Here is a 13,631-nt window from a genome sequence, read left to right as displayed (position 1 = left end):
ATAATTCCCTCCAAATTCAGGACAGAGAAGGCGGGGAGTGGGGTTGTTAAAGATACACAGGGGCTTGATTTTTTCTACAATACTCTATTCTTAACATCTGTGTGCACACTTACTGTATTCTGTTTTCTGTGCCTGAAATATTTCATAATTTTAAAAAGTTTTTCTAGAAACCAATCATCTGAAACGGGTTGAAGGAGGTAAACATTGTTGGTGTATGATCACTATTTTCAAATATTTGAACGGTCATCATGTATAAGAAAGAAGAATGTGTTCTGTTTAACTAACACATATGTACAAGCATTTGTTAACCAAAAAGCCACGCACATATTACTATTACTACCTCAGAGGACAGAATTAGGACAAATGGAAGGAGTTACAAGGACAAAGGTAGATTTGTGCCCCATACAGAGAGACAAGTTAACAGTCAGAGGCAGCATAACATGGCAGTGCGAGCAGGACTGTTTGGAGCCAGCCTGCCTGGCTTCAGGTCCTGGCTCTGCCCTTTGTAGGCAGTAGATTGGAGCAGATTATTTAACCTCTGTTCCTGTTTCCCATTCTGTAAGATGGGGATAATAATAGTGCCTACACTTCACAGGGCTACATAAGGATTAAATGATTGATTATTCATAAAGTGCTTGGAAGAGTGCTTGGTACATAGCAAGCACTATATGTTTGTAAAATAAATCAAACAAATCTGGCAGATAAAGAGCCTTCCTTATAAAGCAGGAAGCTCTTTAAGGGCTTATTCAAAAGCTGGATAAATCTCTGTTAAGGGTGGTGTGGAGGTAATCCTTCTCTTCTGGTCTAACTGAGTACTTCTCAAACTTCCATATGCATTCAAATCACATGGGGATCTTGATAAAATGCAAGTTTCTAGTCAGTAAATGTGGGGTGGAGCCTGAGATTCCTTATTTCTAACAGGTGTCTCCTGGGGACGACACCTTGAGTAACTGAGCTATGGCTGGCCTTTCCCTATGACCATACATCGTAGTTTCTAAGATGCTTAGTTCTTGTTTCTGATCAATCATCAATTTGCAGCAAATTCTAGATATATTTCTCTTTCAAAACCAATTTTTACCCTTCAATTAACAAATAATTTAAACACTAAAAGGATTAAGAATTTATAGGAAGCTTGGGTGACTCTTTTTATGTAACTGTAGATAATTACCACGTAATTTTTTATAAATTCTGCTTTTGGATTTTTTTTTGAAGCAGAAACACTTATAATGAGATGTTAAAACAGTAAAATATGGGGGGGCATATCATTTTGGAATTCACATTAGAGTTTATTATGATAGGGAAGAGGATGTCACTCTAGATTTCCAAATTGGCGAGTGAGAGAAGGAAAATCATATTTAAGGGCAGGATAAATTAGAAAGGAGAACGTGAAGGTTTGAAGTAAAAAGGAAAAAGTAAAGAAGGATTTTTTTTTTAAGTTTGAAGTATGGTTCTGAGAGATGTTAAAGAGAAAGACCAGTGGGATCAACATTTTATATTAATTCAGTGATAAGCCCAAAAGGGAAATTAGACTTCAGTACACTGGAGGGCTCTGATGAATCATACTGGGCTCCAGTGGGAGCCCTGCCCATCTGACATTGGACACAACTGGACCTCCAGGTTCAACTGAAATCTGAATGTTCTGAAGCAGATCTTTAACACTGTGATCCAGAATAGAAACCCAGAAAATGTCCTGTTGCTTGGGGTGGTTAATGTTGTGGGAAGTTCTAGATGATTTGGTCTGAATTATACTCCATGCTTTCTTTCCTTCAGGGAATCCTCAATGATGACAGTTGATTTACAGCCAAAGGGAACCCCCAGAGTTTCCTTAGGACTGACACACACAGGTAGTGAGTCTATGACTACCGTGTACCTAGTGTTTGGGGCTTTCACCATAGAGGGGCTCATGATTATTCAACATAAAGCTACTGGAACCGACTTCTGCTGCCCCCAGAGCACAGCTCACAAATGTCCCTAGATCTGAAATAGCCTGTCTCTACTATTGTTATAGTATTATTTATTAGTATAAATACTAATAAATAAATACTCTGTAGTATTATAGAGTAGAGGGACAGTGAGGAGGCAGCATAGAGGACATTGTATTCTTTGATGTATTCTTTCACTGCTCTACTGTTCAAGGTCAAAGCAGGGAGTTTCCAGGCTCTATATTTTGCTTTAAAAAGGGCAGTATAGGAGAAGTCAGGGAGAGATAGAAGTAGTAGTCATTCAAACAGATAATTCTACAGTTTTCTTTAAACCTGTGTTACTTTAAATAGTTTCAGTATTTTACTCACCACCACTGCACAGAGGTTATATTTAGGATGTTTCCGAAAAATTGGACAAATGTAAGGAGTAAGGTCCAAGTTAGTGAGCGGGTAATGAATATCTGTCCTCAGTTTCCTTTTCATTGTACCCAGAATGTCAAACCTGCAGAGATATAATAAATGTGTAAAATAGAAAGTAAGTTTGTGAACCACTCATGAATGAAGTCCACATACCTTCACAAGCGCTAAGTATAGTTAAAAGTAATTTCTTGGAAAGATTATTTGGTGTAGACTTATACATAAATTATTTTTTTCTTATCTACATATATTTGAATCTCCACAGCCAAAACTGAGGCTGAAGTGGGCCAAGAGCCTGAGTCAGGGAGTGAGACAGGGTAGAGTCAATCCAGCGGGAGAAAAAGAAAGGGATAAAGCCAAGCTCAGCATCGGGGGGAGTAGAAATCACATTGATAACTTCCAGAAGTCTTCCCTCCGTCTGATGCTGTTCACTCTAACCAAGCTGACTCAGCTTTTCCTTATGTTGATTTCAGCACACACTGTCTTCGCAGTGTCCTGTTTTCCAAGTTGGAGGTTTTAATATATCTTTAATAAGATAAAATTTTGTGAAAATCTTGTCACATTCTCTATGTGTTATACAGATCAGCAATTCCCAAATCTGAGTTCGTATCAGAATCACCCCAGAGCTTTTTAAAGAATAAATTATGTTCATTTTGGAAAAACAGCTGGCTTAGGTCAGGGGAAGGGAAATTACTGGGTGAGGCTGAGATATTCTTGTGCCAGAAAGCAAGAAATCTTGTTTGCAAAAACTAAGGGAATATCATATCATATGACCCAGCAATCCCATGCCTAGGTATCATCTCAGAAGAAACAAAGACTTATATCCACACAGAAACCTATATGCAAAATTTATATCAGCTGTATTCATATCTGCCCCAAACTGGAAACAACTCAAATGTTCATCAACTAGTGAATGGATCAACAATTTTGGTACATTCATAAAAGGGTATACTACACAGCAATCAAAAGGAAGGAACCATGACTACATTCCACAACATGGGTTAATCTCATTGTGCTAAGTGAAAGAAGCCAAACTCAAAAGGCCATATATGGTATAACATACGACATTCTGGAAAAGGCAATAAACATGGAAATCAGATCAGAAGTTTCTAGGGGCTGAGGGTGGGAGAAGGAATTGATTATAAAGGAACATGAGAAAACTTTCTGGGGTGATGGAAAGAATCTCTGTTGGCAGTGATGGTTACATTACATTTGTCAAAATTCATAGAACTATATAAAAGAAGGATACATTTTATATATGTAAGTAAACTTAAATTAACTAATGGGGTCACAGGAGCTGGCTTGAAGGGGATCCCACTGGCCAACTTTGAACAATTTGAGCATGGAGAAGAATGATAATAGTAATGGATATTAAACCAATTAAGTTTAAAAATATCCACGAGTCCAGAGTGATACTAGTTACAGAGGGGAAAACTACTATACCTTTAAATGGTGAGATCGTATAGTCACTACCTTAACTAAGTGATCAAATTAACATTACCAGTAGTGGGACAAACTTTTATTATCTGCCTCCTGATGTAATGTAATGACAAGTCCATAACATCAGCTATGGCAAATTCTTGCTAAAAAAAAAAAAAAAGTTTAGCCTAAATCTAACTATGGGGAAACAATTAGACAAATCCAGGATGGGTGACATAATCTAAACAAACTCAAAATGAGAAAAAATTGTTCAAATATGAAAAAAGAGGGAAGGAGTCTTCTAGATTAAAAGAGACTAAAGAGACAGCCAAATGCAATGTATGACCCTTGACTGGCTGCTAGATTGGAAGAAAAGTTATGAAAGATATTTTGGGGATGGGGGAATTTAGATATGGACTGTATCTTGGGTGATATAAAATTATTGTTAAATTTCTTGGGCTATATGATAATGGTGTGATTATGTAGGAGAATGTCCTATTCTCAGGTGATACCTGCTGAAGTATTTAAGCATGAAATGCCATGGTGTTTGCATCTTACTTTAGACGGTTCAGCTAATAAAATGGAAGGGAGGGCTGGAGGGAGAAACAGACAGACAGGAAGAGCAAAAGGAAATGTGGCAAAGTGGCCCCAACTAATGAAGATTCTAGGGTATATGGGTATTCATTATATACCTTTTCAAATTTTCTGTAGATTTGTAACTTTTAAAAATAAAAATTGGGACTTCCCTGGTGGCGCAGTGGTTAAGAATCTGCCCGTCAATGCAGGGGACACGGGTTCGAGCCCTGGCCCGGGAATATCCCACATGCCGCAGAGCAAGTAAGCCCACGCTCCACAACTACTGAGCCTGTGCTCTAGAGCCCGCGAGCCACAACTACCGAAGCCCGTGTGCCCTAGAGCCCGTGCTCGGCAGCAAGAGAAGCCACCGCAATAAGCCTGCACACCGCAACCCACGTTCCACAACTAGAGAAAGCCCGCACAGCAACTAAGACCCAATGCAGCCAAAAATAAATTAAAAAATAGGGCTTCCCTGGTGGCGCAGTGGTTGAGAGTCCGCCTGCCGATGCAGGGGACACGGGTTCGTGCCCCGGTCCGGGAAGATCCCACATGCCGCGGAGTGGCTGGGCCCGTGAGCCATGGCCGCTGAGCCTGCGCGTCTGGAGCCTGTGCTCCGCAACGGGAGAGGCCGCAACAGTGAGAGGCCCGTGGACCGCAAAAACAAAAACAAAAACATAAAAATAGTAACTGAGCGCGGTGTGGGGGGGTGTTAAAATTTTAAATAGTGATTCTTAGATTCCACCTCAGACCTGTGCGAACAGAATCCCCAAGGGTGGAGCTAGGGAATTTATTTATTTATTTTATAACATCTTTATAGGAAATTTATTTTTTAAGAGCACTCAAAGTGAGTGCCAAATGTCCATCGACAGTTGAATAGACAAACAAAATATGATGTACATACATACGATAGAGTATTATTCAACTATAAACAGGAATGAACTTCTGGTACACGTCACAACAAGGATGAACCTTGGAAACATGCTAAGTGAAATAGGCCAGCAAAAAAGACAAATGGTGTGTGACTACACTTATATGAAGCATCAGAACAGGCAAATTTATAGACACAGAAAGTAGACTGGAGGTTACCAGGGGCTGGGAGGGAAGAGGAATGGGGAGTTACTGCTTAATGGTTCCAGAGTTTCTGTTGAGGGTGATGAAAAAGTTTTGGAAAATCGATGCACAATATTGTGAATGTAATTAATGCCAGTGAAATTATATACTTAAAGTGGCAAATTTTGTTATATATATTTTACCACAGATTTTAAAAAATGAATGTAATATACTCAACACCATTGAATTGTACACTTAAATAGGTGAATTGCATGGTATGTGGATTATATCATGATAAAGCTGTTCAAAAAATCTTCTCACAAAATGTCAAAATCCATACCTTTTTAAGTGAAAGACAATTATTTTTGGTGCTTTAGAAATATTGGCCTTCACAGCTGTTTCTTGCTTGGTTTCGCAAAAGGAACAGTAAATTTGGTTGCTCCAGGTCAGTGTGTCTTGTTGAAAAAAACACTGGAGACAGTCCTGTTGAGGGAAGAAGCATTTGGTGACCAAACTGAATCCACTTCAACCTGGGGTCCTGTCTATATTAGAACTCTGAAAGAGCTGCGGAAATGTAATTCTCTGTGCTTTTCTCCAGGTCCAAGAGATGCCAGCGCTGCAAGCTGCAGCTTGGATATAGTCCACCTGGCAAAGGAGGTGCTGCCTTCTCACTGAGTTATTGAAATAGATCCAAATGTCCATCTCATTTCTAATCTCTGAATCAGCATTTTAACATTTCTGGTTTGTTTCGGAATAATACCAACTATGCAGTTTCCACTAACCAAGTCAGGCAGCTGCTTTAAGTTATTCATCTCATCAGAAAAATGATCTGGGGACTGAAAAATGACCGTATCCCTGTATTTGGGGGTGGCCCATAATAAAGACAGCAGAACAGAGAGAATTAGATCTCATGCCCACAGGAGACATCCTCAACCAGCCAGGCTCCCCGCTCTGCAAACCATTAACCTAAAGAGGAAGACGAGCACAGATTTGCCAGCACCTCACTTAGAGGCTTTGGAATTCATCTTCAGTAGTGTTTAGCAGTTTGATCTGAGAACAAAGCCCAGTTCTGAATAAGTAGTAGGATTATTTTCTCTAACTCTGGTATTTCAAGACTTTTAGCAATTTAAGAAGAAAAATATAAATGTGTGTTTTCCTGCAAGGAAACTTATTGCTCCCTCCCTCCTCACAGTTCCCTGGCTTTTACTGCCACCTACCACCCACCCCTGCCCCCGACTTCCACCACTCCTCTGTTTACAGATTAACTTTTGGTATTATGGTAAAGAAAACTCGAGAGGTAAACTAAGGCACTATTCCGTTCTATCTTCCCCCCAGATTCCTCAGCTTTTGTCCAAAACATAAGAGCTCAAGAATAAGAGTCAAAGTCATTTCCTAATATGTACCTACAGACCTCTGGGATGAGAAAGGGCCATAAAATTTTTATAAGTATAAATTCCCTATATGCACCAAGCCATCTCAATAGACTGTATAAAGCCCACCCATCTTTCCAGTTTTACAGTGAGGCTCTTTCATTGAGCACATTTAGAGATATATCTGAATTCATAGTAACTTTTGGCTGTATGTCACTTTTCTACAAAATGTTCTCATCACGGGTTTCCAATTTTTTTAAGTTATAAAGTAGCTCCCCTCATACTAGAAAATGTAGGAAACAGCCTTGGGAAAACCCAGGGCTGGGGTAGAGAAAGACAAAAGAAGTCTCATGGAGTAAGAATCCCTACCTGAAGAGAGCACTCGTATTTGGATGGAATGGGGAGGGAGAGGACGGTGAAGACTTCATTCTTGTAGGTACAGTTCTCACACTTTAAACATATGATGCTATAATTGAGCTGCCCTTCAAACAGCCGGGTGATGATGGAGGACTCGTTGGCAATCATCTTCCTGCAGAATCTCGGAATAGATCTTTTTTCATATGATCTTCTTCGGTGGTACTGAATAAAGGAACAAATTCACCCCAAATCAACTACTGGTTATCAAAATATTTTTAATAGAATGACCTGATTTTTCTAACAGAATGCTACCCAAAACCACTTAGTTTTGGATTCAGAAAATAAACAGAATAAGATCTTCTTAAGAGCATATAATATGTGTGATTTCTGATAATTCAGTTATTTCCCTCTTTAAGTGAACCTGAGGAACGAGGACACCCTAACCCCGGTAAAACATATATCCATGGTGCCATAAACTGACAGTAAATGATAATGTGATATAGGGTCCTGCAGGCAGTTTTTCCTGGGCAGAAGGTAAGCTGCAAACTAGCTTCTGGTCATGCAAGCTGATCTAGAGGTAAGATAAAGGAATTGGATCTCTCCTCCAGTCCCTTCAGGTTACGTTCCTTAGTCTCTTCTTTTATTGTTAGAAAAGAATTTTTTGAAGAGCAAATCTTAAACTCCAAGGGCAGCCCAATTTCACTAGCCTTGTAGCCTGATTTGAATCTAGCTGATGCTCAGGAACAGTATTTCCGGGAGCATACCCTGACTGGTGATTCTACAGCCTCAGCAGAATATACATTCTGAAGGTGCTTTAGCTCCACAGTCAGCTATGCTCTGGAACTGTGCACAAGGCTCCGCTTTGGCTGCTTCTTTCATCACACCCACCTGCCCGTGTCTTCCACCTGACAGTAGTTTGATGCCTCTAACTCCAAGTTTAACCTTGAGAACCAGAACGCTATTTATTTCAGACCGGCTGCAGATGAGGACCTCAGTGATTTTTACTGACCATCACCCTCCCCTCTGGCTAAAAAAAGTGCTGCTGTGAATATTTCAGTAAAAATTAAAAATGGAGCTGAGGACTGCAGATGAGAGGGATTAACAGTAATAGTTTGTGGTCGTTCATGATAAGTGTCTCCTGACTATGAGGTAAGCTAACAGCAGCCAGCATAAAGACACTGCATGAAGTCTAGGGCATATCTTTGGAGAGTGTGGGTCTCAGATCAAGGCTGAAGGTAGTGAGTCTTATAAATAAAGGCAACCTCCTTAGTAACTGGCAATTTCATGTTTTATTAAATGTATGTCCTAATCCAGTGAAGAACTCAGGTTAGGCACATTTAGTATAAAGATGAAACTGCAGTTTACAGATCTGTCCTTTCACCTTACACCAAGCTTAATATTTCCTCGGGTTTGTAGCTACCAAGAACACTTGTTTTAAATTGTAAATTTTATATATTATACCTCATGAGGAATATATTTTTATAAAAAAATGTGATTTTCACTCTAAAAAATAGTCAATGCAGATGTTACTGCCAAGGGAACTAGACCAGTGGTCCCCACACCTGCTGATTACTGGAAATCCCAAGTGAGTTTTCCCAGAAGACAACGCAGACATTCTAATTCAATAACACCAGAGGGCCTAAGAAGCTGTGCCATAAAATCTCCCCAGGTGATTCCGATAAACAGCTAAGTTTGGGAAATACAGGCCCATTCAAATACTAACTTGAATGTTCCCCATAGTGACCCCAGCACCTGTGCTCAGCACAGAGTAGGCAATACTGACTGAACAAATAAAAGAATGAAAACTGAAAGTTGCTGATAGAGCTAAAGGTCTATTTCAAGGCCATTAATTCTACTTACCTTTTTCAGAGTTTCATGAAGTTCATTCAGGACATAAATCAAGAATTCCTGAGCATCTTGCTGCGTTTTTTTCATAAATGCTGGGTAGAGTTTGCCAAAAGCTGACCAAAATATTTCTGGTGAGACACAGTCAGAGTCTCCAAGCCACATGTCTGTCATCACGTAGGCAAAAGCAGTGGCAACCTCACTGCAATCCCTTGGAAGAAGGAAGGGAAATGATTCCGGCTAAGCATGTGGCATCAGACCCCAAACAAAGCTTCATTCATTTCTTGGTTGACCTTCCCATTTTACTCACCCTAAAAATGGGATCTGGGGCACTGCAGCCTCTCCTAACTGGTTTAGCCCTTCATAGGGACTCTAGAGGGTCCCTTCCCTAACCTCACCTTGGAGAGCAGGGGTGAGGGCCCGGCTGCAGGGATGGCAAATTGTCTTACTTTTGAAGAGCGGTAATGTACTTTCCAGAGAGAAAGTATTCCACCAGCGGTGAGATGCTGCAGAGACACTGTAAGATGGCATTCATGTAGCATGTGTTGCCCAGGTTCTGCAGACCAGTCACGCCCTGGAAATGGGGCTGGTTCTCATCAGCCTCATTAACTGGAAAGGGGTCATAGTGATCTGTGCACTCTGTGCTGTGTTGGTGCCACATGGAAAGAAAGGACAGCATTTTGAGGAAACGAAATACGTACAAATGAAATAAGGCCATCTCAGCCTAATGACACAAAGAAGAGTCCTTCATAAGACTTCCACTAAATACATTCCCTATCAAAGACAGAAGTATTCGGACTTGGAGTCTAAAATTGCATTACTTTGTTTGGGACTCTTCGAACAGTGCCTGCGGCTAAATAAGCAGAGATAAAGTTTCTTCCTTAAACCAAAGCAAGAGGACAGAAAAATTTGGCCTTTCAGAGACCTAGAATTGCTTTGCTAAAATGCAGACTTCCTCTCTAAATATCAAAGTATTTCCTTTTTTGCTGGGCAAGTAATTTAATTATTATTACCAGTAATAATAATAGATAGTAGTTAATAACAATAGCTATCTTGTATTGACCTGACACTATGTTAAGTACTTAACATGAACTTTCCCATTTAATTCTTTCAACAATTCTATGGGGTAGGTACAGTTATCTTTAAATCCTGTTTTACAGGTGAGATATCATGTGTAAATAAATGGTTTCGTCATTTGCCCATGGTAATATACTAAGGCATGTGCAGTGGCACACAGAGAGAAGGGATATCTATCTATCTATCTATCTACCTACCCATCATCTGTCTGTCAAGAGTTATTTGGATTTATATATCAAATATTAGGAGTATATATGTGTGTGTATATACATATATATGCCATATATATATTTGAGAGCATAATATATACACATATTAAGAGAATATATACATATATTAAGAGCACATACATATGTATGTTATATATGTATATATAATACATACATATATAAACACACACACATACATAGAGGGGGGAGAGAAAGAGCATTTAGTTTAAATTTTGATGGTCACTTACCAGCTACATGATCTGGGACTCATATCTGTTTCTCATCTATAAAATAGGAATAGTGTTACCTGCCTTATAGGATTATTGGATTGTGAGGATTAAACAATGCAAGGAACGAGGCACAGATTACATAGTTAATGGTAACCTAAAAAAATTTCTTTAAAGAAATGACTGATCCAGGATGTCCTTAACAGTAGCTATGGAATTCGTGTGTCCATGTGGATCAACCAGACCTGCACAGAGGAGAGGGTCCTCTTCTTTCCACACAGAGCTTCCTTTTGTAATTTGGCTACTGTACCAGGCAGCCCAATATCTTCATCCTTTTAGGTTTTCTTTCCACATAGTATCTAAAATTGGGACTCCAGGAGACAGCTACCTCATGTCAGTATCTCTACTTACAATTCTGCCAGTTTGAAAAGTGCTCGCTTTTACACGGAGGGACATTTCCCCTTTTATTTACCAATGTCACAGGAGGCCCTGGGCTGTCACTCTTTAGGAATAACTATTGGCTAGATATTAAATAACATCTTCCCATCCCTTCCCTTTGGGAGACCTCCAATGGGTCAACCCTGAGGAATCCATTCAAAATTCGGCATGTACCTCATGACCCCTTTAAGCATGGCTTCCCCCCACCCCACCCCAGCCCAGCTAAACTTATCTAGAAAACTGTAGTAGATAGAGGCTCACAGGACATAGTAGATACCGAAGTCATCTGCAGTGAAAGGCTGTTGTGAAGCCATTTTAGTGAAACGATGTTGCGTCTTTCACTTCTATTCAGGAGCTACATCTAATCCTTTTAACTTCATTTCTCCAAGCCTGTTACTTTGGTTCTTCTTGTTTGTAATAAACAACTTACATGTTCCTTCCTACTTTCAGTAGCTGCAAACTGATTTCATCTGTACTTCAGGTACCTTCCAACTTGGATTTCCCATACATCATAATCCTTTACATTACACTTCAAAATTCTAGAATGCTGCCTGAGATACTGTTACTTGGTTGCTTTAAAACTTAAAAGATTAGATTTCAGAGAATTAACTGAACATATAACCTCTCTTCATCTTTCCAAGTTTCTCTTGTATATATATATTACAGACACACACACACACAAACACATACACAGAAGATTTGCCTCCACATCAGTGGATACTATGGCAACTCTGCCCCCTTAGGGCACTCATCCAGCTTCCCAGTGACCACACCACTCCAGGGACTTTGAGGGACTGTGTCTCACACCGGGGAAAGAGGCAGATGGCTTTTGCTGCTTCCCAAAATGCATAGCATTGGGATAGACTGGAGTATTTCCCTTCACTGTCATCAATTATAGTGCAAAAGAGGTATACACACACACACACACACACACACCTAATGCCACACTGGGCAAATAAAATTATTCATCAAAGAAGAAGTTATAAGTTGAGAAATAGCAAAGCACACATGAGCTCCTGAGCTCTCATTTTCTTCACAGAGAACTGTGCTTAAGAGAGCACTTCAAAAAAAAAAAGAAAGGAAGAAAGCACTTCAGCCACATAGCACACGGAGATCAGCTCAGTGCTTTGGGACCACCTAGAGAGGTGGGATACGGAGGGTGGGAGGGAGGCGCAAGAGGGAAGAGATATGGAAATATATGTATACATATAGCTGATTCACTTTGTTATACAGCAGAAACTAACACACCATTGTAAAGCAATTATACTCCAATAAAGATGTTAAAAAAAAAAGAAAGCACTTCAGCAGAGAGGGACACCCCAACCCCTGCAAAGAACCGCTACCCAATGCTCTGTCTAGATGAAAAGGGGTCAGAGAATACATGTGACCACCAGCAGTGATAGCAACCTGGTCGAGGAAGTGGCCTTGTTAGAAAGGGGGAGCCTCTGGAGTTCCGGAGCTAACAACAACATGTTCTTCCTCTGAGCTAACTTAGAATCTGTAGAGAGTAGGTAAAGAAAGAGCCATTAGGGCCAATTCAATTCATCTTTTCTCAGCTCTCCATCTAGTAAAATGAATGAGGTAACAAAAGGAAAAAACTCTTCAAAATTGTCAGTGTCAGGAAAGAAAGAAGGCTGAGAACTATTTCAGATTAAAAAGAAACTAGAGAAATAAGACAAATACTCAATCCTGGGTGGGATCCTTTGTCAGGAAAAAAAATAGTATAAAAGGACATTATTGGGACAACTGATGAAATCTGAATATGGATTATATAAGAATAGTTTTATATCTGAATTTTATAAAACTGTATTCTGTTTATTAAAGATAATGTCCTTGTTTTTAAGAAATACACACTGAAGGATTTAGGGATAAAGGGACATGACTTATGTAACCTGCTTTCAAATGGATCAGGAAAACAGACACACACACACAAGAGGAAAGGAGGGAAGAGAGAGTGATAAAGCAAATATGAAGCAGATGCAGCCCAAATGTCTGCAATTGGTGAATCTGAGTGAGGGTATATTGGAGTTCTTTATCCTCTTCCTGAAATCCTTCTGTAAGTCTGAAATAATCTCAAACTAAAAAGTTTAAAAAATGAGAATGTAGTAGACATATTTGTAATTTGGATTTATCTCCAAGGTACAGTACTGGTAAGTCAAAAAGCAAGGTGCTTAAGAGTTTGCCTATAGTGTGTCCAAATGCTTATACATATACATTTAAATTTATATATTTATACTCAGGCTACACAAAGACATTAAGAATAATCACTTTTTGACACCAGGATAAGGGATCCTGGCAACTAGAGGGGCTAACTCTTGCAGCTATTTGATCTTTGCAGCCTATTTACAGAGGAGTTTCTTGAAGTCACCACAGTGGTGATTCTGGAGGACGTGAGTCCTATCATCCTGCTCCTTTTGTCAGTGAAGTTCTCCCAAGGCCTTCAGTTTCTCCTAATCAATATAGTCTTGCTAAAATTTCATTTTAATTTGATGCTGGGAGGTAAAAATACAATTCATATTCATATGTTGATCTTGTATCCAGGAACCTTTATAAACTTACTTAAGTCTAATTTTTATTTAGGTTCTTTGGATTATTTCCTTTCCAATTTCTTATGCCTTTTATTTTTTATCTTTTGAACTAGCTAGCACCTCTAGTAAGACACTGAATACAAGTGGGATAGTAGGTATCCATAGCTCATTCCTGAACTGAGGAAAAGTTTTGTAT

The 13,631-nt window shown here is 39.5% G+C and overlaps 1 protein-coding gene across 2 annotated transcripts in view; it reads right to left on the bottom strand.

Annotated features, from left to right (window-relative positions):
• The window catches only part of USP50 (ubiquitin specific peptidase 50), a 31,495-nt gene extending 20,087 nt beyond the window's left edge, over window positions 1-11,408 (bottom strand). The window contains exons 1-6 of one of the 2 annotated variants that reach the window (XM_029238487.1): window positions 11,169-11,408; window positions 9,406-9,600; window positions 8,972-9,167; window positions 7,124-7,333; window positions 5,725-5,867; window positions 2,292-2,424 (exon numbers count right to left, since the gene is read on the bottom strand). In XM_029238487.1, the coding sequence (XP_029094320.1) occupies window positions 2,292-2,424; window positions 5,725-5,867; window positions 7,124-7,333; window positions 8,972-9,167; window positions 9,406-9,600; window positions 11,169-11,221 (930 nt within the window). In that variant the 5' untranslated portion in view covers window positions 11,222-11,408. Of the gene's footprint in view, window positions 1-2,291; window positions 2,425-5,724; window positions 5,868-7,123; window positions 7,334-8,971; window positions 9,168-9,405; window positions 9,675-11,168 lie in introns of those variants that run through there. The other variant, XM_029238486.1, reaches the window with a different exon arrangement.
• Between the last annotated feature and the right edge of the window lie 2,223 nt (window positions 11,409-13,631).

This window comes from Monodon monoceros, unplaced genomic scaffold, assembly GCF_005190385.1.
Source record: "Monodon monoceros isolate NGI ecotype Baffin Bay Population unplaced genomic scaffold, NGI_Narwhal_1 Super_Scaffold_21, whole genome shotgun sequence".
Lineage (NCBI taxonomy): Eukaryota > Metazoa > Chordata > Mammalia > Artiodactyla > Monodontidae > Monodon > Monodon monoceros.
Note: the sequence above shows the minus strand (reverse complement) of the source record. Positions and strands in the feature narration are given on the sequence as shown.